This window comes from Melanerpes formicivorus, unplaced genomic scaffold (genome assembly GCF_026170545.1).
Source record: "Melanerpes formicivorus ecotype bairdi unplaced genomic scaffold, bMelFor1.0.p_v2 SCAF_5, whole genome shotgun sequence".
NCBI lineage: Eukaryota > Metazoa > Chordata > Aves > Piciformes > Picidae > Melanerpes > Melanerpes formicivorus.
The window spans coordinates 14,420,081-14,440,513 of NW_027142357.1; the positions used below are offsets into that span (position 1 = coordinate 14,420,081).

General features: G+C 39.7%; 1 protein-coding gene across 1 annotated transcript; it reads right to left on the bottom strand.

Annotated features, from left to right (window-relative positions):
* Positions 1-2,493: 2,493 nt before the first annotated feature.
* CPO (carboxypeptidase O) lies at positions 2,494-17,355 on the bottom strand. The gene is made up of 11 exons (XM_068138337.1): positions 17,255-17,355; positions 12,980-13,055; positions 12,433-12,557; positions 9,946-10,060; positions 9,145-9,246; positions 8,277-8,381; positions 7,564-7,674; positions 5,899-5,989; positions 5,113-5,315; positions 4,094-4,178; positions 2,494-2,889 (listed from the first exon to the last, which is right to left on the bottom strand). The coding sequence occupies exons 1-11, from the start codon at positions 17,332-17,334 to the stop codon at positions 2,618-2,620; spliced, it is 1,365 nt and encodes a 454-aa protein (XP_067994438.1). The 5' UTR covers positions 17,335-17,355; the 3' UTR covers positions 2,494-2,617.
* Between the last annotated feature and the right edge of the window lie 3,078 nt (positions 17,356-20,433).

The window sequence follows — 20,433 nt, forward strand, 5'->3', positions numbered from 1 at the left end:
GATGATAGCAGACTTTGAGATTAATATTGCCAAATATCTCGTTTCTTTTCTGGCAAAATCTTCCTCTCTACTACTATGATTCTTGACTGCTGAGAATGCTGGAGGCTAAATCTCCCTTCATCCCCCTGCCTAGGTGCCATATGCAGGAGTATCTTCCCCTGCCTGATGGTGATTAATACAGGAGGAGATAATGAAGGACAGAGCCAGTCCACATACAAATTAACTTTGGGACACACTTAGTTGTATCTTGTAGTGATAAACTGTTTTTTCAAAACATATCCAAGATAAGTAAGAACAGTTCTCTTCCTTCCTGGTTCTAGGCAGTGCAATGTCTCTGAATCCACTAAAGAAGCCCTGGCTGGCAGAATTTTGTAGCAGTGTAGTCATGGGTTAGTTTTGGAAAGCGCTTGGTGGCAGCCCAAGCTTAGATTGGCTTTGGTGAGGTGAGCGTGTGGGCACCAGTCCCCAGACGGCACTGCCATCTGCTGCTGGTGGCACTGGAGGGCTTCACTGCCATTTGCCAGCAAATGGCTACCAAATACTTGTAGTCAAACCCTACTTGCTTAATGACAGCTCAGAGTCACAAGCCAGATGGACTTCTCTCATTTCTTATGGTTCCAAAGACACAATATACAAATACAAAGGCTTACAAGTGACATCCTAAACTAAACATGTTTGGGGAGTGATGATCCTGTGAGAAGTGCTAATTAGTGACACCTTCTGCCACAGAGCCCAGCAAGAGACAGATCACACTGTAAATGGTTGGTCTGCAAGGACTATGAGCTGGGGCACCTGCAGGAGTTAGATTTAGCTACAGCAGTTGGTAATAATTTGTGGAGAGTGAATACAGGAGCTGAGATTTGTTGTCTAATGCTACAGCCAGAATGACAATAAGATGTACTTTGGAAAAACAACTGTGGGGTTTATCTTTTCTTTTTAAACAATATCATGGTCAACTGATATGTATCCTTCTCTTGGCAGCCCTAGAAAAGAACTAGACAAAAGAATTTTCCAGGTTCTTCCATGGACCCTCTATGAGATCTTAGTCAAATTACTGAGTTTTCCTGTACCTGCACTTTATAACTTGAGGGCAGTAATATTTCCATCTTCCCAAAGTCCTTCTTTATGTGTGAGCTTTCTGGCTCTTAATCTGCATTCACCATCACTAATCTTGAAGCAGTCAGCAGGGGGGTGGGGAAACTTCATTCTCTTCCTCGAAATGGGAAATATTTTGTTCAAAATCTCTGTTTAGAATACTTTCCATTTTCAATTGGAATTTGCTAAGAGAATTGGAGATTTCATTGTTTTTTTTTCCCCTGGGCTCTTTATTTTCTATCACAAAACCCCAAACCAACCAAACAAAAGTGTGCTATTACCTGTAATAGCCTAGCCTGGTGGATCCCCTTCTGGGATATAGGAGTCCTGTACGTAAAAGCAGACAAAATACAGGCTAAAATAGGTCTCCATTTCAATGAGTGCCCTTCACCCTTTGGTGTTGGCTGTAGCAAACCAGAACCTCTTTCCTTCGAGTTTCCTTTCAAGTGGCTCCTCAGGTGGCGAATCCTTGCTCATTGGGCTGAATGAGAACCTTTTCTCAGGCACTCCACATAGCTTCCAGCTTTGCATGAAGAGCCCAGGCAAGTCCCTGCAGGCTGCAGGCTCCCACAAGTGGTGGACAGCCATGCAACCAGGTTCCAGTCTCTGCAGAATCATCCCCAGAGGATTAAGGTGGTTGGTAGGGAAGGCACCCCTTTGCAAAGAGAATTCTTTTAATGTACCACCTATAATGAAATCCCTGAGGAGTCTGACCCTAGGAGAGTATTTGTTGCCACTGGTTATATAATTTTGAGTTGAGGATGTGAAGCTGATGATGCAAAGAAATTGGTCTCTGCTCTGTACTGTAGGAGTAGCACCTCATCCTTATCTTCCTTTTCCTTTTCCTTTTTGTATTTTTGAAAAATTTGGGCAGTTTCTATCTTCACTAGCCTGACTGCATGGAAGTGACAGGGCCACTCTTCTTGTCTGTCCACACATGCTTGCACCAGCTCCACTCTTCAGCTTCTTGAGGCTGCTGGTGGCGATTGCCTGATTATGAGCTTTCACTACCAGCATTCAAGGGCCCATATTTCCTGGTAAATCCTACACTTAAGGGAAGGGAAGTGGATATTAAGGAAGCCATCCAATTATCTGTAGTGGGAAATGGGAACATTTGTGTCTCATATATGTCCTGCTAATGCCCGCAAGACTGAAGAATCATCAGGGTCAAGCATGGGGAGAATTGTGACAGAGCAAGACTGTAACTGATGGAAGGGTTCTATAGGCTCAGATGAGCCCCTGAAAACATGAAACAGGGAGTAGTAATATTCTTTCCTCATGTGTACTTATGATGGCTTCTTATGAAGCAAGCAAGTGAACTTGGGAAAGTGACACAGCTATTTATCCTTTCCTCCTTCCCTAAAACAGAGCTATCAAAACAACAAGTGGATGCCTGTATTTTGTGGTATGAACTTTTTATTGAAGTATTCAACCCTTGGTTCCTCTGCTCATGTAATTTTGTCTTTTCAAAGGGACAGTATGCTTTGCATGGGAGTCTTCTGCTGGGTTCTCTAAGTCATTTTTAAGAAGCAGTCCATGTAAGTACAACACTCAGGCAAAGGCTCAGGCAAAGGCTAATGCCAGAGGTCAGCATAGCAGCCCCATCTGGGAAGTACTTCTGATCAACATAGCCTATGATAGTTTTCACAGCCAGCATAGTCTCCTCACATGTTGGTTGGATCTGGTCAGAAGGTAGAAGAAATCCATAAGTACCCTTGTCTCGCAGTTCAAATGTGTAAGAGAAAGGAATGCCAATCATGTGAGCCCAGTCCCGTGAAGAGCCTGAGTTACTGTCTGTGAATTTAAAAGCAGAGGGGAGATGTAGGCATTAAGCATGGTTTTTGAAAATACTTTTTGCTGTAGTCAATGCAAGATTATACCAGAATCCCTGAACTAAACAGTATCTGTATATCACTCTGATGTGGAGGGCAGAGTTTCTAAGTGCTGCAATTCTTAGTTATACTAAAAGCCTTCCACAGAGTTTCCTAAGTGAAACAACTCTCCATGAGATGGTATAGTACGAAAGCAGGAGATGAGTTCTAGGGTTTCCATGTTTTTAACATTTTTCTGTGATTAGTGTGGGGTACAAGAGAGACTGCCCATTTCTCTGTTCTGGTGCTTCATTTCCTGCTCTGTCACTGCCTAGAATGTCTTTGAATATTTATGTTTAAGCATCATTTTGATCATGTCTGAAATTTTTCTTCCTACTCCCCATATCAGTGTTCATCTTCCTCGTAGATGTTTTTTCTTACCTATGCAGTATAAATACAAGTCATGGCAAAATGCAGTCCTAGGCATGGACAAGATACCTCATACTTAATCCACATTGCTCTTGCAGTAGGTGACTTGCGTGACTCAGGAACTGGCACAGAGACATGCTATGAATATGCAAAACCATATGGGTACTGGAGCCAGCTACTCACTGTTCTGAGTGGCTAGCATAACTTATTGCTTATTAGGAAAAGACTGGATTTACCAGACAGTCTCTAGGGCTCTCTAGTCCTCTATGTAAAGACTGTCAACTGGTGTGTTGGTTATGTGGCTATCCAGCCTATTAGGAAAGAGGCTGAAACCAATGTATTTCACAGAGAACTGCAAGAAGCTGCTATGTGATAATGTCTGAGGGAGTAACTACAGACCTGATGAGGATTTTAATTTTTGCCTGACTCCAGTGAAGACAAATAGGAGTTTTGCTGCTGACTTCAGCAGGGCCAGGATGATCTATCACTAATGTCCTTCTGTCCCTTGTGATGTATCTGTGAGGAATTCATGTAGGAACTAGCTTCTGTTCAATGCCTCCTTCCTTCCTGCAGTCAGCTTTATAATATACAGTGTTATCCTGTATTTAAATGCTGCTACTTAGGTGTTCCAACAGACCAGTCCATTAAATATTACTCAAAGAAGAAATACCAGAACAGTACCTGCTGACGCCTGTGACACAAGAATGACTTTCTTCTTTGAAAAACAGGCAATCAAAGGGTAATGTAAAGAAACTTACATAAAATTAAAGAGGTTGGTCCTACTTGATAGTCGGTGCCATATTTTCCCATCAGTGCAGAAGCTGCTTGCTCTGCAACAAGTATCTGTAAGTTCAAAACAGGCATCAGTCATCAGTGTCAGTATATTTGGCAATTATTTAGAGTGGACCTAAACTTTCTTCAGTTTTACATTTATGTATGATCACCTTTAAGTCTTAATATTATTAGTTCAGAACTTTAGAGAAACCTATTACAAATGTTTGGGCAAACCTGCTTTGATTTTTTAAAATGCAAATTATCTTTACATTTTTATAATGTCTCTGCTATTAGGTAGAGAAGATACTTGCCTTGTTGTAAAGCTAGAGGGCTGCATTTTTGAGAATAGGCTCTTTAACACTGATGCTGACTGGAGCAGTGATTGATCCCTTACACTTGCTATATTGCCATAGATTCTGTATCACACCATCTTTAGAAATTGAACCATGGACAGACTAAATGACTTCTCCAATGACTCATATGGAGTCTGAATCCAAGTTCTTCATGCTCTTCACTACTGCTCCAGCTATTGGAATGTTCATAGATACTCATGTTAATGAAGTCATGTTAGAAAATTCATAAACTGAAGGGACAAGTAACAAAGCAGCAGGTGCCTATTTTGCTCCCATTCTCCTAGTGAGCACGTTTGGAATACCCTTTCTGGGTATTGTGACAACTATGTGCGTATGATGTGCTGGCATCCAATAGTGCAAGCACATTCTTGTGTGCAGAAAGAACTTGGTGCTTTTCTCCACTTACTTTGTGTCACAGTAACCCTGTCTGCAGTAGTTCAATTTTCCTGATTTAAAATGAAGGGTTAAGAATAATTCTGAGGTGAATAAAACTTGATGATACTGTGCAGAGTGTCAACAACTCTGGGAATGAATCCCTTAAATAAGCCTATCTCCTCTGGAGGAAAGGCAAGAGGGCAAATACATTTGTGCCACATTCTTCTACCTGTACTTGCTCTCTACAAGCATAGAAGATGAATGTTTTGCCCTACCAATTCTTCACTGTTACTTGGAGGTTCAGTTGTTGAGCCATAAGGGGTGAGGATGTACTGTCCATAAGAGTGTATTGTTAAATAACACAAAATGTCACTCTTCTTCTGTTCAATAAACTGAACCACAGCTCTTGTCTCAGGCTCTGATTCTGGTCCAGTTCCACAGAATACTTCACTGCTGCAGTTGTAAGAAACACCAACAGCTGGAGAGGAATACAAAAAGTGAATCAAAGGAGAAACACATGAACACCAGTTCAGATGGAACAGGGAAATTTACCTCAGAGTGTTAAGGCGTGTGTTTATGTGGGCAGGGAGACTAGACAGCTCAGTGGGACTTTAACATTTTACTCTGTTGGTAGCAACTAAAATTTGCTACAAGACTGAAGTATTTAACACATATTTACTGGCTGCCAGCAATGAAAACAATCTGCACCACCACAGTGTTCCACCTGCCTAGGAAGCTTTGGGGGCTCCTTGAAATTCATGGCAAACACAAATCCTGGCTGTTAAGTGACTAACTCCTAGCACTGCTGCCCAGAGCTGATGCTTGCTGATGCAGTAAATTAGGGGTACAGTTATATTAGCAGCAATTTTCTGCTCACAAAAGTAAATGCCAGTTGAAAGTCAATGACTTAATATTTTTACAAACCAGGTTTTCATATTTACATAGATTTTGATGACAACAAGATGAGTATTCCTTTCTTATACGACCTCATCTTATTTCAGAGACTAGTTATTACTCCTGTTTTACATTTGTGTTGATGATCTGAAGTACTTGAAACTTACTGCCCCAGGAGGAATTGAAGTTTCGGTTCAGATCTGTCCCGTAGCAGGTGCCATTCATCTGTGGAGAACGGTTTTTCCTCCAAAGACGGTCCTAATCAAAAGGAACTTCATTTACATAACAACTCAGTATTGCATAGGACCTAGTGATAACATGGTGTAAAGACTTCTTTATTTTAGACCTCTGTATACTGCATAACACAAGCACCTATGTATAAGGCTAATAAAGCTTCTTGATGGAACTTTTTATGGACTACAACCAGGCTGTCATCTTCCACAAGCCTGTATGAACCTCAAGTCTCCCAAGCTTTGAAAAACACTGTAGCACTCAACTGCTTTCATGCAGTGTTGTACTTCTTAGAAATACTTGGCATTGTGAGGGATACCTTTGTGTCCAAGAGATGATAGCTGAACTTATGCTTGTTTCAGATACAAGAAGATGAATGCTTTTTTTGTCAGCTAATCTTGCCGCTGCTCCATAGTTCCTCACTATATTCACTGCTATAGTTAGTTCTCTGCAGACCTCACCACACTTCCTGTATGAGCTGAATTACCTCTGCATGCAAGCGCAGTGTGTAGTGTGCCCTAAACCTGCCAGGGAGCAAGGTGGGAGACAGCAGGATGCACATGGTGGTAGGCTAAGCCTGTGGGGCCATGCTGAGGTCCTGCATTAAAAGGTGTTTCAACTGAGCCCAGGAGCCTGGAAGCATGGTGAGACTCACTGAAGACCAACATTTTGCATTATCCTCCATGTGAGAAAAGGGAGATTGTTTGTGAGGGCATCCCTGTTTCTTTTGTCAGTTGAGGGTTAGCTGGTGTACCATAGAGAGGAAACTCCCCCAAAGAGTGTGAAGTCCCCAGAGGGAGGCCCCGGATGTTGTAGTGTTATCCCATTCCCTTTCCTGTGTTATTGCTATATAAGGAACAGAGCTTCCAGTCAGCTCTCTCTTGACACCATGCATTTTAGCTCTCAGCTGGTGCTGTCGCTTTCGGCCGTGTGGAGGGAGGCCTGGCTGGCCGGAATCTATTTTCTGCTGCGTCACAGGGCCTACCTCAGGCCTAGTCTTGGGGGGCCTAGGCCGTCCCCAATTCTGACTGTTTGTGTCCTTTTCCCTTAGTGCGTTTTCTACTTTGTTTACTTTTGTAAACATTATGTCTATTTAACTCCCAGTTCCATGTGAGTGTTTTTCTGTACTCCTTTGGGGTAAATTCTACATTCGGTCCTCAGCCGGAGGCTCAACCTTGGACAGTTTCAAAGTCAAGCAGCCCAATATTTGACCAGTTCTCTTGTGCTGCAAAGGTGCTTAGACCCATCTGCTCGTTCAGATCTCTGGGGAAGACTGGCTGACTCATCCAGGCATGCTTAACTCAATCAACAAGGCTCGAGCTGTTAGCAGGGTAGCAACCCAAAAGTGATTGATCCTGTGCTTTTGTCCTTCTTTTTTCCCAGGTCTCATGATATTTGCTAGGAATTTTTAGCCCTGTAATCTCAAATGACTGCTGATTTACCAGAAGAACCAAAACCTCTACGCTGTAAGAGGATTTGTGTGAGTAATGATTCTGTCATTGTTCTTTGTTGAAATATAATTACTGTGATTTTATCTAAATTAACAAAACATGATACACACATCTAACTTTCAATCTAGTTCTTAGACTATGATTACTTGCCTTTTCCCAGGAATACATGTAGCCATCAATATTGAGGACTGGCAAGACATAGAGGTCCAAATTCTGCAGAAATCTGCTTATCTGTGGGTCAGATTTGTAATTTTGAAGAATCTGCAGAGAAAAAACACAGAGGATCGAGTAGAGTCTCTAGTGGGAATAACTGGAAAGAGCTAGTTTAGAGCTATCATCAGGGAATCATTCACTCCTGGATATCACCATGGTGTATAGGATCTACTTATCTCCAGATAGGTTGAGATATCTAACTTTTGCCATTGACAAAGTGACAATGTAGGCAGTTACAGTGTACTGCATGTGGATAGAGTCTTGCAGGTATGAAAGCCCTATGATGGCATACCTACACTCCAGGTACTCCATTACAGGTGGAACATTTTTGGGTTGCTTTATTCCAGAAGGACTGTGGCTTTGTGATGCAGAGAGGCTTAATCCAAAAGCCAAAAGTGGGAAATGGAGAGATTGCTATCAAGTTCAGTGGTTTGGGGATCAGTTCAAGTGGAGGAAACAAGATATTAACAAATATTGTCCCATATCTCTTCTCAAATTGGGATTTGGACTTCAGTCTCCACAGGTATCTGTACTATGTACTAATTTTGAAAACCATATTTTAAAGGAAAAAGCATAATTCTTGGTACCACAATGCAGAAGAAAGTATCCAAAGCTATATGAATTTTTAAAGTGGAAAAGTGAGGACTCACTTCTTTCACAAACCACTGGCAGAAGGCCGGAGAGATCCATTCTCTGGCATGAATCCCACAGTCCATCCAAACAATCTTTTTGGTTTTATCTGATGGTTGACTGATCTGAGAAAGAGTAAAAATGACCATTAGAATAAAATAGCCTGGCATAATACAGAAAGAAAAGGATGTGCCTTGATTTGCTGTTGAGCTTTCTGAGATGATTATAATTACAGACATCATTATGACAAGTTCTACTTCCTAATAGCCTCATCTCCCTAGTATTGCAGGGCAAGAGTTTTAAAGTGTCTGTTGTGCAGGAGTGTCAATACAATATTTCCTTTTAAATTTATATTACTCACTCACAGGACTGGTTCTTACTTCAGGATTTTTTCTTTTCAGAATGAAAAGCACAAAAAAGCAAGGAATCTAATTTTGCTCAGTGATAGGAACAGATTAGACAATAACTAACTCAATTATTAAGACTATGGTTTTTACTAGAACATCCAATAAAAATATCATGGAATACTCAGAGCAGAAAGGCTATATGCTATAAAAGTAATATGCTATAAAAGTAATAAAACCAACAAAATAAAACTTTTTATCCTCACACACTGCTGTTGCCAAGCTGGTTTCAGTTTTATTTGTATTTCTATACAAAACTTCCATTAAATTTGTTGTTTTCACTGCATAGTAGCAATAGCAAGGTTATAATGATGATAGTGTATATGAAAGTTGCCAAATCTTACTGTACTACAGAAAAGAAAAATGATCTATTATTTCAGTGTATTGTGATGAGCACTATCTTAGGAAAGATCTGAATCTTCTCTTCTCCTGCGTGCTTTTTTTGTGAAGATGGCTTTCATTAATTTTAAGGTTTTTCCCTTACCTGCAGATAGTATATTTCTCGATTCTCAACTGTCTTTCCCAGGTAGTGCTGAGTCACCAGCTCACTGTTGTTCGTCTGAATCTGAACCATCCACTGATAAATCTGAAATAGTCAGAATTGTTTATCCAAAGTGAGAATTTCCTTCTTTTTCTCATCTCCATTTCCAGATTAAAGTGTATTCTTATCCTTAGACAAGCAGCATTTTCCTCAGAGCTTATTTCAATCTGTGATATCACTTAGCCTCATGGAAGGCCCTTCACTTGCCTCTGAGCAAAGACATGCTTATATCTCACCAAGTGATAAAAGATGACATCACAGCAATACAACACTGATGCTCTATCTCAGATCTCATTCAACAAGCCCATCCCAGCATATTGACTTCACCAGATATGGAGTTATACCATCTAATCTTCAAAACTGTATTACACTGCACTTCACATTTGGTTCAGTATCAAAGATGCTAGGACTTAAGTCGATAAATACTAGAGATAACAACCAAGCATTACAGGGCAGAAAGGTAGCAAACCAATCAACTGAACCCCAGAATATCATTTGCAAAACAATATGTCTACTTCTCACAGAGAACTTAAGTTTTGGTCAGGGAGGAACTGAGGATTTAATCAAAATCAATGTTCACATCAACCAGCTCAAGACTCTAGTCAAAGAGTAAGGATTGATTTTACAAAGAAAACAAGCCAGAAAGAGTTCCTCTGACTTCAGCTGAGCTTTCTGCAAGAACAGTGTTGTACTGTGTTGTACTGTGGCATTTGCAGAAGAGCAGCAACTTGCATTGCTCTTTACCTCTTCCATTGGATGATATTCAGTGTAGACATAACCATCTGGAACCTGTCTATGGTTGCTCCTCTCCCCTGGCGTGCTCTGATCCACAAGTTCCTGCACATCAGGAATTAGGACTCTAGGGAAGGGGAGAATGGAGATAGAAGAGAAAGCAATCCCTAACAATTACTACAAAACTTTGAAGTAATGAGATTTTAACAATAAGTTAATTCATTTACCAGATTTTTTTTAACATTATCAATTTTCTAAAAAAACAATCAAAGAAAGAAACAAACAAACAAAATTGACATTTTTACTTCACCACTTCTGCTTCTGGGCAAAAACTCTAAAATGTCATCTTTTGGGAAAAGGAGGGAAAGTGGGAAAAAAAAAAAGAGAGTAGTGTTTCATTGTACTATGGAGACATTTTCAACTTGCAAAACTTCACTGAAGTACTCATTACAATTTGCAAAAATCAGAAGAAAACTTTCCTTCATTTTTGAATGCAAGCTCTGCTTGCATTCTAGTACAGATTAGTTCAGAAATAGGTATGTCACAGGTATTATTCCATGGCCAAAAGAGTCAACATGTTTTCCTTGGCTTCAGAGGGCTTTGGATCTGTGCTTTCTCACTGCAATCAACGCCTTGCAACACTGTTACAAATCTGTAGTCCTAAAGGCTTGCAGTAAAACAATTGCAAAGGTAGCTTAAACAGGATTGATTTCCGACACTGCAAGTACTAACAGGCTATTCTGCTGACGGTGGCACTGATTGGCAATTCTGGAAACTACACATAAGAAACTTTTAAGAATAGATACATCTGACTTTCACACTGAGCTTTGATGTTTATTTACATAGGAACTTCAAACTAAATTTCAGGCAGCGCAAATTCCCATGAATGGAAACCACACACGGAAAGTACCTTGCCAGCCCTCTGGAGAACTGAAATCCCAGAGTCTGACACAGTCAAAATATTGATGTTCTGATTATGATTTGTCATTCATGTCTCTATCATTATATACCTGACTGTCATGCTATCTTCCTTGCACATCCACAAGGTGGTTCCCACTTTGAATCTAAGAACTTTAACATTGTTATGGTCCTTCCAACCCCTTTGAAATATAAAGCCCAAATTTCAGCTTTACTCTTAAATTACCCACCTCTTTCTTTCTGGAACCCCAAGCAAGGTAGATACTGCTTTGGCCCCAGTCCAAGAGGAAAAAATTAAAAGTAAGCTCCTAACTTCACTTTAATGTTTGAATTTCCACTATAATAATTTGAAACCATTAGAAATTATAGAGCCTTTATATAAATAAGAGGTTAAATATCTTCTGGAATGTTGCCTATGTTCTCAATACCTGAATGTGATGCTGGATCATTTGTACTGGCTCCCACCTCACCTTTCTCCTACTCTGGTTGTCAGGGCATCACACTTACTAAAAAGAATTTGTCAGGCAAGATGCAGGATGTCAAGATCAGCTTTAACTCTAAATATCTTTGAAGTGGCACTAGTCCTTCTTTAACTTATCTCTGGTTGGTAAATGTCAGTGTATGCCCACAAGACATTTGTTGACAGCCTTGAATGGCCACAAGATTGTTTATATGATAATAGAGCTAGCTACTGGTTATCTGGAAAAGTGAGTTCCAAGTGAAAACATGACTGTATGAGGAATAGATCTTATTTAATTCCATTTGACTTTATTAGCAAATTTTGTATCTGGATTAGATCTTCTGGTTGGAAGTAGAAGTGTGGCAGCTAGTGAGGAAGTGTGGATGTGTAGGTGTGATCTCAGGCCATTTGCAGCCTCTGGCTCCCAACTGTATGTGCTGTGGGGTCCTGGGATAAAGGGACCAGGCTGAAATGTTGCTGTCTGGTCCTGGGAAATTGTCACCAGAGGTTTGTGTGTATGAGATAGGGGTAGAAACCTGCAACTTTGAAGAAACTGGCTGAATATTGACTTTGAAAGGGTTCTTCTGCAAACCAGAGGAACAGCAAAAGATGGAAAAGGGAAAAGGAGAGCTACAAACTACTTCTCTAGAGTAACACTGATTAAATCCTTGGGTTCTCTGGAAGGCAGAGGACCCTGTGCTCAAATATTCATGCTTTTCAAGAGGAAAGCATGCTTTTGTAAGTGGTGGTTGTACCAGGTTTGGCTTCCTGACTTCAGACAAAATAACAGTCATACATCTAAGCGCCATCCTCTGTCACTGAGATAGTAACAGCAGGAAACAAGATATATAGGCCTGTCTCACATCCCAGCTCCAAATTTACAGTCTAGGCTACTTGGAAGGTGGACAAAGAGAGCACAGAGGAATGTGATTTTAAAACCCAAAGGGATATATAGCATCTGTGCATTGGGCAGGTCAAGGTAAATTGGAGGCACTTGGAACAAAGGTTGGGTCCTATCATCAGAACTTGCTGACTGTTCATTTAAACAGGGCAGGTCCTTTTGTGACAGCAAGGAAGATTGTTAGAGCAAGTCTTTCCCATCACAAAATTAGAGGGCTTACTTGTAAGAGATCATATGCTGATCTAAGCTGTCTTTCACCTCCTTCACCAGAGGGGCTGGGACCCTTATGTGCAGGTCTTCTCCAGCACAGATATCTTGAGGCAGCAAGGGTTTCCACAAATCCAGCTGTGTAGAGAAGAAATGTACACATCAAGCTCTGTTTTCAGAATCAGAAAAAAAAAAAAATAAGACAGAGTAGATGTATATCAATAAATGGAAGAAGTTTCCCTTCAAATTCCCCCCTTAACTATTCTCCAGTCATCTGTTCATAGAGCATGCAGCATAGGCTTAATGCTTGCATTGGCTCAGGCATAACTAATAAGAAGCAGCACCTTTAGAGAGTTGTGCAAAGAAATAAACTTCTTCCCATAAATTCCTTTGGGTAGTGGAAGGACAATTCTGCCCAGCACCAAGGAAAAAGCAAGTAAGGTAAAGCTTTTTCAAGTTTACTTTAACCTTCATTCCTGTCCAAATGTATGTGTCCATCTGTTCTACAGCCCAAGTCCCCAGTATGGTTTTTTTTGGGGGGCACACTTGGTTATTCTTACCAATAAATTTCTACAGAGATGCTGAAGATGCTGGACTTGTTGAAATGTTTCTGGAACAATATGCAAGACCTGATCCCTAGAAATTGAGCAGAGGAACTAGATCAGTTTTAATGTCTGTTAAAGTATCAGTGATTTCATAAGCCAAAAGAAAATATTTTCTTATGTAGAAGGAAGACAGAACATGTAATCAAGTACCTTTCCAAAAAAATGTCTGATGAATAGGAGTAATGAATTACTGGAATGTTTTAACTACAAATAGGACTAGGTGATGTGAGTTTTCTGCTGCTAGAGCATTAGTATGACTCTGCTCCCTTGCCACTGGCAATTTTTTTTTCATCATACCAGCTTCACTGAAACCAACTGCTCACATGAGCCCTGATGTTTGCAGGACCAAGACCAAACCCAGATAATTAGTAATATATAACAAACCATTTATTTACATAAGATGTCCTTTTATTATTCTTTTTTTTTACCCTGTTCAGGAATTATTCCATTATTCCAGATAAACTTGAGTCTTTGTTGATCTATTTCAGCTTGCAAAAACATTAGATAGCCATGATAAATGAATACTGCTAAGAGCTTGATGTGTTCATGAGCTACTTGTCATGAGAACAGCTGATTTATTCTACAAATAGTGAATCACAGAATTACAGAATAATGCAGTCTCCAAAACTGTGTATTATTACTCAAATTCACAGGAAACAAATATTTCTTGTCCAGGATCTATCATTTTTGATTTGTAGAAAAGACACACAGATCCAGTATTTGAGTATATATTTTCATAAGGCCCTGTGAAATTTTCATTCACTACAGCCTTAATCTGAAAAAAATATTGAAAGTAAAGACCAAAAACCTTTGGAAACGTGAAAACAGCAAATCTGTGTGTTTGTAATTTGAATCTCTCTGTATGCAATTTGTTGTAAAATTAGTTTGTTTTGTTTTTTTTTTAATAATGTCTTTTTAGTTTTCATTCACATCAACTTGCAAGGACTGATAGCCAGTGTGACATTTCTAGTGAAAGAGTTTCATATTGAGAGGTGGATTCTGATGACTAGATAACATTACTCAGAGGTGAGGTAACAGTTATCCACCACTGATAGGATAGATTGGGGGACTCAAGAAATGTCTGTGTTTGTTAACAACCAACAGCTACTACTCGACAGTCTCCTTCAGTGACTTCAGTGGGCCTTGGACCCTTTATACAACAAAGACCAAAAAAAGAGAACATTTTGCATTTTAAAGCTTTTGTAACAGAAATTCTCATTGCTAAAGCTTTGCATGTTTTTTTATTAAAGCCATGGTCATTATGGTCATCAATATACTATGCTCTCATCATCTGAACTACAACTGCTATCATTTGTGCTTCCATACACAAATGTGCAATTATCAGCATAATATACATGCAAATAGAATTCACTATTCAGTCACATTATCCATGGAAAAATATGACCATTTGGGTTTTTTAAATCTCTTTTAAAAATATCACCTTTGCTGACAGAGAAACATAGAACTTGATAGTTAAAGTGGACTGTTTACTACTGGTTCAGGAGATGCAGTGTGACTATTGGACCCTCATCTATGGGGCAAAATGATTACATTTGCATTGCTAATGATTTGGTACGACAGTCATGATAGCTTCGTAATAAACCTTGTAGATGCAGGATAAACATCTTTGCTAGGAGAATAAACATCTCAGCTGCAGTTCAGAGTTTATTCTCTCTAAATGCCTAGGCTTGCTTTGCTCTTTGTCTATCAGGAAGGGGAACAATATCCTGTAATATCTTTCTATCCTCATTGACATTATGTCTTAATTACACCAAATGAAAGAAATGCCAGACAGTCAGATTGCTGCCAGATGGCCAGCTCTTATTTACTGATAAACCTTTTACAATAGCCAGTGTGGAGAGAAATGATTTTTAATAGTAAACTAAGATTAGAAAGCACACACTTGTTTATGATTATGGACTATGATTCTCAGTGGAGAAGTACAAAGTCAGGCCATGTGACCATGTGAGAACAACAGTTTGTTTTTTAGTGCTACAGTTAAGTTTTCTTACCAAACTAAAGAACTCTTCTCAGCACAAGCTCTGTTTCCTTGGGTGCTCATATATTGTGGAGCAAATTACAACAAAAATGGGCTTTTTCAGTCATTTTGCCTTGTAGAGGTACTGCCAACCCAGTGTCACACTGACCATTTGATTGAGTGTGCGTTTAGACTCCATGCAAGTATTCAATAGATTCAGACTTGGACAGTCTGCATTACAAAGGGTCTGTTGAATTCTCTTCAGTGAAACTGATAAGTTCTGACTCTGTCAGCGATACAAATCTGAAGATTAAATATTATCCAAGGGAAAAAGCACATTCTAAAGAGAGAAGCAGTGATTCTGTATGTTCTGCTAAGGGCTTTTCCAGGAGAGTTATTGAATAGGTATACTATGAAGATACTTACTTGTGGTAGGTATGGCTTGGTTTTATCTCCTTTATGAAACTGTATTCTGGGTATATAATCAGTCTACAGGCATTCATCACTCAGCTACTTTTTTCTTACTTTAGAAAATTCTGTGTACACAGTTATATTTAGATAGCTGGCCTCTATCCACATTATATTTTTGCTCTTCCAGCAAATATTAGAATACTTTATTAGAATAAACCAAACCAGGTTGGAAGAGACCTTCAAGATCATCGTGTCCAACCCATCAATCAATCCAACCCACCCAAACAGCTAACCCATGGCACCAAGCAATATCAGCTGCTGTAAAGGAAAAATGACCTATCATTTCTTGTGAAGTTGAGGGTAAATTAAACTAAATAGTTTAGATAGGCAAAGAGCATAATTTTATATTACTCATTTTCTTATGAAGCAGAAGGGAGGATGGGAAAGGCATCAAAAATAGATGTTTCATACTTTTGAACAACATTAATCAGCAATAAAAAAATGCGATAATCTAATTCTCTGAACACCTTGAAGTGAAGATTGTCTGGACCAATTCCATTAGTGGTTTTTTGTTGTTGGTTGGTTGGGTTTTGTTGTTTTGGTTTGGTTTGGTTTTTTGTGTTAATATTTCATACTTCCTACAGAGGTTCTGTATGTGAGCTTCTTTTGGGACACTATCTTTTCCACATAACCTCATCTGTCTTTTATGACTGGATAATTTTGCCCAGTCATACACACACACACATTTTATACTCAGAAAAGCTACTTTGTTCCTACAGCATCTGATTTCAAAGTTCATTATGAAAGAGGCTAAGCTAAGCCAAATGCATTTCAGATAATGGAAGAAAATCATCCTGAGGTACATTAGATGGGCCTTTTGTGTCTTCTACGGCTGGCCATATCTTTGTTGGCTTAGATTTGGATCACTCTTTCTTCATTTCCACTCTTTACATTTTCTTTCAAAAGCTTATAAAGCTTCTAGCTTACTTAGTAATTCTTTTTGCAGATTTTCAGTTCATAAATGTTACAGAATCACCAAATCACAGAATCACAGAATGTTAGGGGTTGGAAGGGACCTCTAGACATCATTGAAGTCCAACTGCCCTGCCAAAGCAAGATCACCTAAGGCAGGCCACAAAGGAATGCATCCAGGTGGATTTTGAAATTTTCCAGAGATGGAGACTCCACAAGCTCTCTGGGCAGCCTCTTCCAGTGTTCTCTCACCCTCACTGTAAAGTGTCTCCTCATGTTGAGGTGGAACTTCCTGTGTTCTGTCTCTTGTTCCTTGTGCTGTTACTGGGCACCACCAAAAAGAGAACATCACCTTCATTTTGACACCCACCCCAAAATATTTATAGGCAGGGGTGAGATCCCCCCTCAGCCTTCTCTTCTCAAAACTGAACAGCCCCATCTCTCTCAGTCTTTCTTCATAGGAGAGATGTTCAAGTCCCCCAGTAACCCTTATAGCTCTCCATTGGACTCTCTTCAGTAGATCCCTGTCTCTCTTGAACAGGGTAGCCCAAAACTGGAAGCAGTATTCCAGGTGTGGTTTTCTCAGGGCACAGTAGACAGAGAGGAGAACCTCCCTAAACCTGCCAGACTCACTGTTGTTTTTTTTTTTTAATGTACCCCAGGATGCCATTGGCCCTCTTGGTCACAAGGACACATTGCTGTCCCGTGGATAACTTGCTGTCCACTAGGACTCCAAAGTATTTCTCCATGGTGCTGCTTTCCATCAGGATGACCCCTAGTCTGCACTGCTTAAGTTACTTTTATTTTTACACAGTTCCTGGGAATTTCACTGCATGCACAGTTCTTCATGATACCCCATTCACACTCACCTGTCATATGGCAATTTCAAGCTGAGTTTTCCAGGAATTAGCATCCCCAGAGAAAAGATGATCCCAAGAAAAATCTTCATCTTTGTGTAAAGGACCCAGCCACAACAGTGCAGGACTAAAGAGCAGGATAGATCTGGATTGAACAATTCATTTATGCATTTACAATGTATAACCAGACCTATCCTGGGAGGGAGCCTGCCCTTGTTGAATCATTAACTTCAATTTAAATAGTCCTGCCTTTTTCTGATAAGAATAGAATAGAATAGAATAGAATAGAATAGAATAGAATAGAATAGAATAGAATAGAATAGAATAGCATTAACCAAGATGGAAGAGACCTTTGAGATCAACAACCTATTATCCAACACCACCTAATCAACTAAACCATGCAACCAAGCACCCTATCAAGTCTCCAAGTTTCCTTCCCTGACAAGGAATCGAACCCGGGCCGTGGCAGTGAGAGCGCCGAATCCTAACCACTAGACGATTTTCAAATCTCTCTTACCCACACCAAAACACAAACATATATAAATAGTAACATAGCTTCTTCTAAGAGGTACAAGGATTATTCTACATATCACCTTTGAATTCTTGAAAATATATAACAAAGTTGTTAGTCATCAGAGAAAGTGTTATTCTGCAAGGTCCATGGCAAGTAATAAAGATAAGCTTATGAAAATCATAGGGATGGGAAAACCAGGGGGACATTGGTAAAACAAGCTCAGTCTTTGCCTTTTTCTTTCCTGTGTTTATGTCTTTGTGGAGAATTTCTTGGACTTCTTAACTGCAGTTATGTCATTGGCCTAGCCAAAAGAAAGACATGAAAGAAAGAACCAACATTCCTGTAAAAGGAAAAGATGGGGACATCAGCCTCATGCAAACCGCCTTCAATTGAACCAGACCAGCCTCTGGCCACAGACTGTCCATTTACACTGTCACAAAGACTGTTTTTATTACATATTCAAAACAGTGGGCTTGTTACTATCTGAAATGTTTAAATTTTTTTGTTTAGTTCATGTATCAAGAGTAAACAGTTTAATTTCTTCCTTAATAGACTGCACTTAGACATACAGCACAGTCCTACAGAAAGAAATTTTTTCACTCAACTTCTCTCTTGGATTAAAGCCATCCCATGGTGATTTAATGCAGAAAACTGCGTGGATTTGGGGTGAACAGAGTCCAGCAAGTCAGTTTGTTTGTGTACACATGCAATGGGCACTAATTGTAATGATGGTATTTGTGTAAATATTTCTCAGCAAAGCAGTCCTCTTCCATTACTACCAAGACTGCCATCAAGAAAACAGGCAGCAGAACTAACTCAGTGTAAAAAAGTAAAGGCTTAACTCAAAAGTGTGTTCTCACAAAACCAGAATGCATGCAAAAAAAGAGTGTGTTCTTCTTAATAAATGACACCCAGACCCTTCCCATTTTCTTGCCACTTACTATAATCTGCTCAACAGCCTGAACCTGGAAATTATCAGTATTTCCCTCCATGCAGATACCAAACCCACAGTGACTTCCAGAAGAGCTGGAGGAAGTTCAGTTTAGAGGGTTAGAAGAAGCTCAGTTTGGGAGGAATTACAAAACCAAACTTGTGTTGAAGACCATATTCTACATCTGAGAGTCAGGACATCTGCTCAGATAACCTTTGCTTTTACTTCCTTTGCCTCCACCATTGCTGTGAGGTGGAGTAATGTTTTGGAGCCTTCCTCAGTGTTGTTTTTGCCCTTTGATGAGATTGAATTGAGGGGGTTCAGTCCCTTGACAGAGACTCAGAATCTAGGAACAAGAAAAATGGAGGAATAAAGGAAAAAACCAGAAGTTGTTTTGTTTTGTTTTTCCTTACAAAAAAGATATGCACAAATGGAACAGATCAGGATACACATGACTTCCAAGCTGAAAGCAGAAGCTATTTATTCTGTGGTGAAAACATTATTGCTATGATGCCAAATAGTTATGAAGATAGATAGGGTCATTTTACTTAATGGGCATAGGACTCTGAAGAAATGACAGTTGCTCACTAGGTCTTTGATTCAAATTCCTTTGAAGTCTGGTTGATTTTAACGGGCTTTAGATTAAAGTCCTGTGCAAATAATCATGGATATTTCTCACCAATTAAAAAAAAAAAAAATTACTTTTTTGGGGACTTCACCAGAAGATTTGCTCAAAGAAGGCAAGACTTATTCATGTACATAATGTTCAGCTTGCAAGCAGCACTGCTAAACTCAGAATAAAAACCATTAGAGACATTTTTCTGCCACCAATGCAAAAATATCTTGGGACAAACAGTTAACTTCAACAAGCCTGTTGCCCTCTTGGGCATAAAAACCATCTCTCTCAGTAGTAAAGTCTGCTCTTGGTCAGGTTCTTACTGATGGCTGCTTATCTTTCTAACAAACGTGCAAGGCAGCTTAATCCATTTATTCCCTCTTTGGATACTGTGTGCAAAAAGGCACAGCACACTATGGGGAAAGAAAAGGTCACTGACATATGGCACAAACATGCCATATGAAACCGTGAGGTGTCCTTTCTCCCAAAGAAGTTTACTTTGCAGGTCTTCCATATGTTATTCATAGAGATTCAGAATATTTCTTCAGCATCAGTTTAGCCTCTCTACTGCCCTGTGAGACAAGCAAATATTATTTCCACTACTTAAAAGATTAAGGAAAAAGGGGGGAAAAGTGTCTCCCCAAGGTGACATAGGAACACTGCTGCAAAGCCGGGAATAGAATTCAGATCTCCTGGCTCCCTGTCTGGTGCTTCTTTAAATATATGACCATCTGCTCTCCTGCTGGAAGTATAGATACTATATGCTGACTCCAACAAGCTGGCTGCTAAGCCTGTTAGTTTATCCTCTTTTTATCCCATACTGATATCATCTCAAGCTAAGCTTTTGGCCTGGCGTCAAAGTGATTTCCAGTGTTTGAATGATTCGACCTGCTTGTTATTGTTTTAACCTTGCACCACACATATGCTCAGCTATTTGTGACTTATCTGCATACAGTCTGTGTAGCAACAGCCACAAGCTAGAACTGTTTTGTTTAAAGATTTCACACTGAAGAGCAGCACATGTTTTAAACAATTATCTTACAGTGGTGAGTTTGATCCTTGTAGCTCCCTGCAACCAGATTTCCTACTGAGCTGAATGTAACTTTCAAGGACAAAGACCTTATTAAGAA

Excerpts from the sequence above, each read along its gene's own strand:
- CPO (XM_068138337.1), bottom strand. The coding sequence starts at position 17,334 with ATGAAGATTTTTCTTGGGATCATCTTTTCTCTGGGGATGCTAATTCCT. Across the intron at positions 10,061-12,432 it reads CAGCATATGATCTCTTACAA|AGTCCTAATTCCTGATGTGC; the intron begins GTAAGCCCTCTA and ends CCCCTTCCCTAG. Across the intron at positions 9,247-9,945 it reads AATATCATCCAATGGAAGAG|ATTTATCAGTGGATGGTTCA; the intron begins GTAAAGAGCAAT and ends TGACTATTTCAG.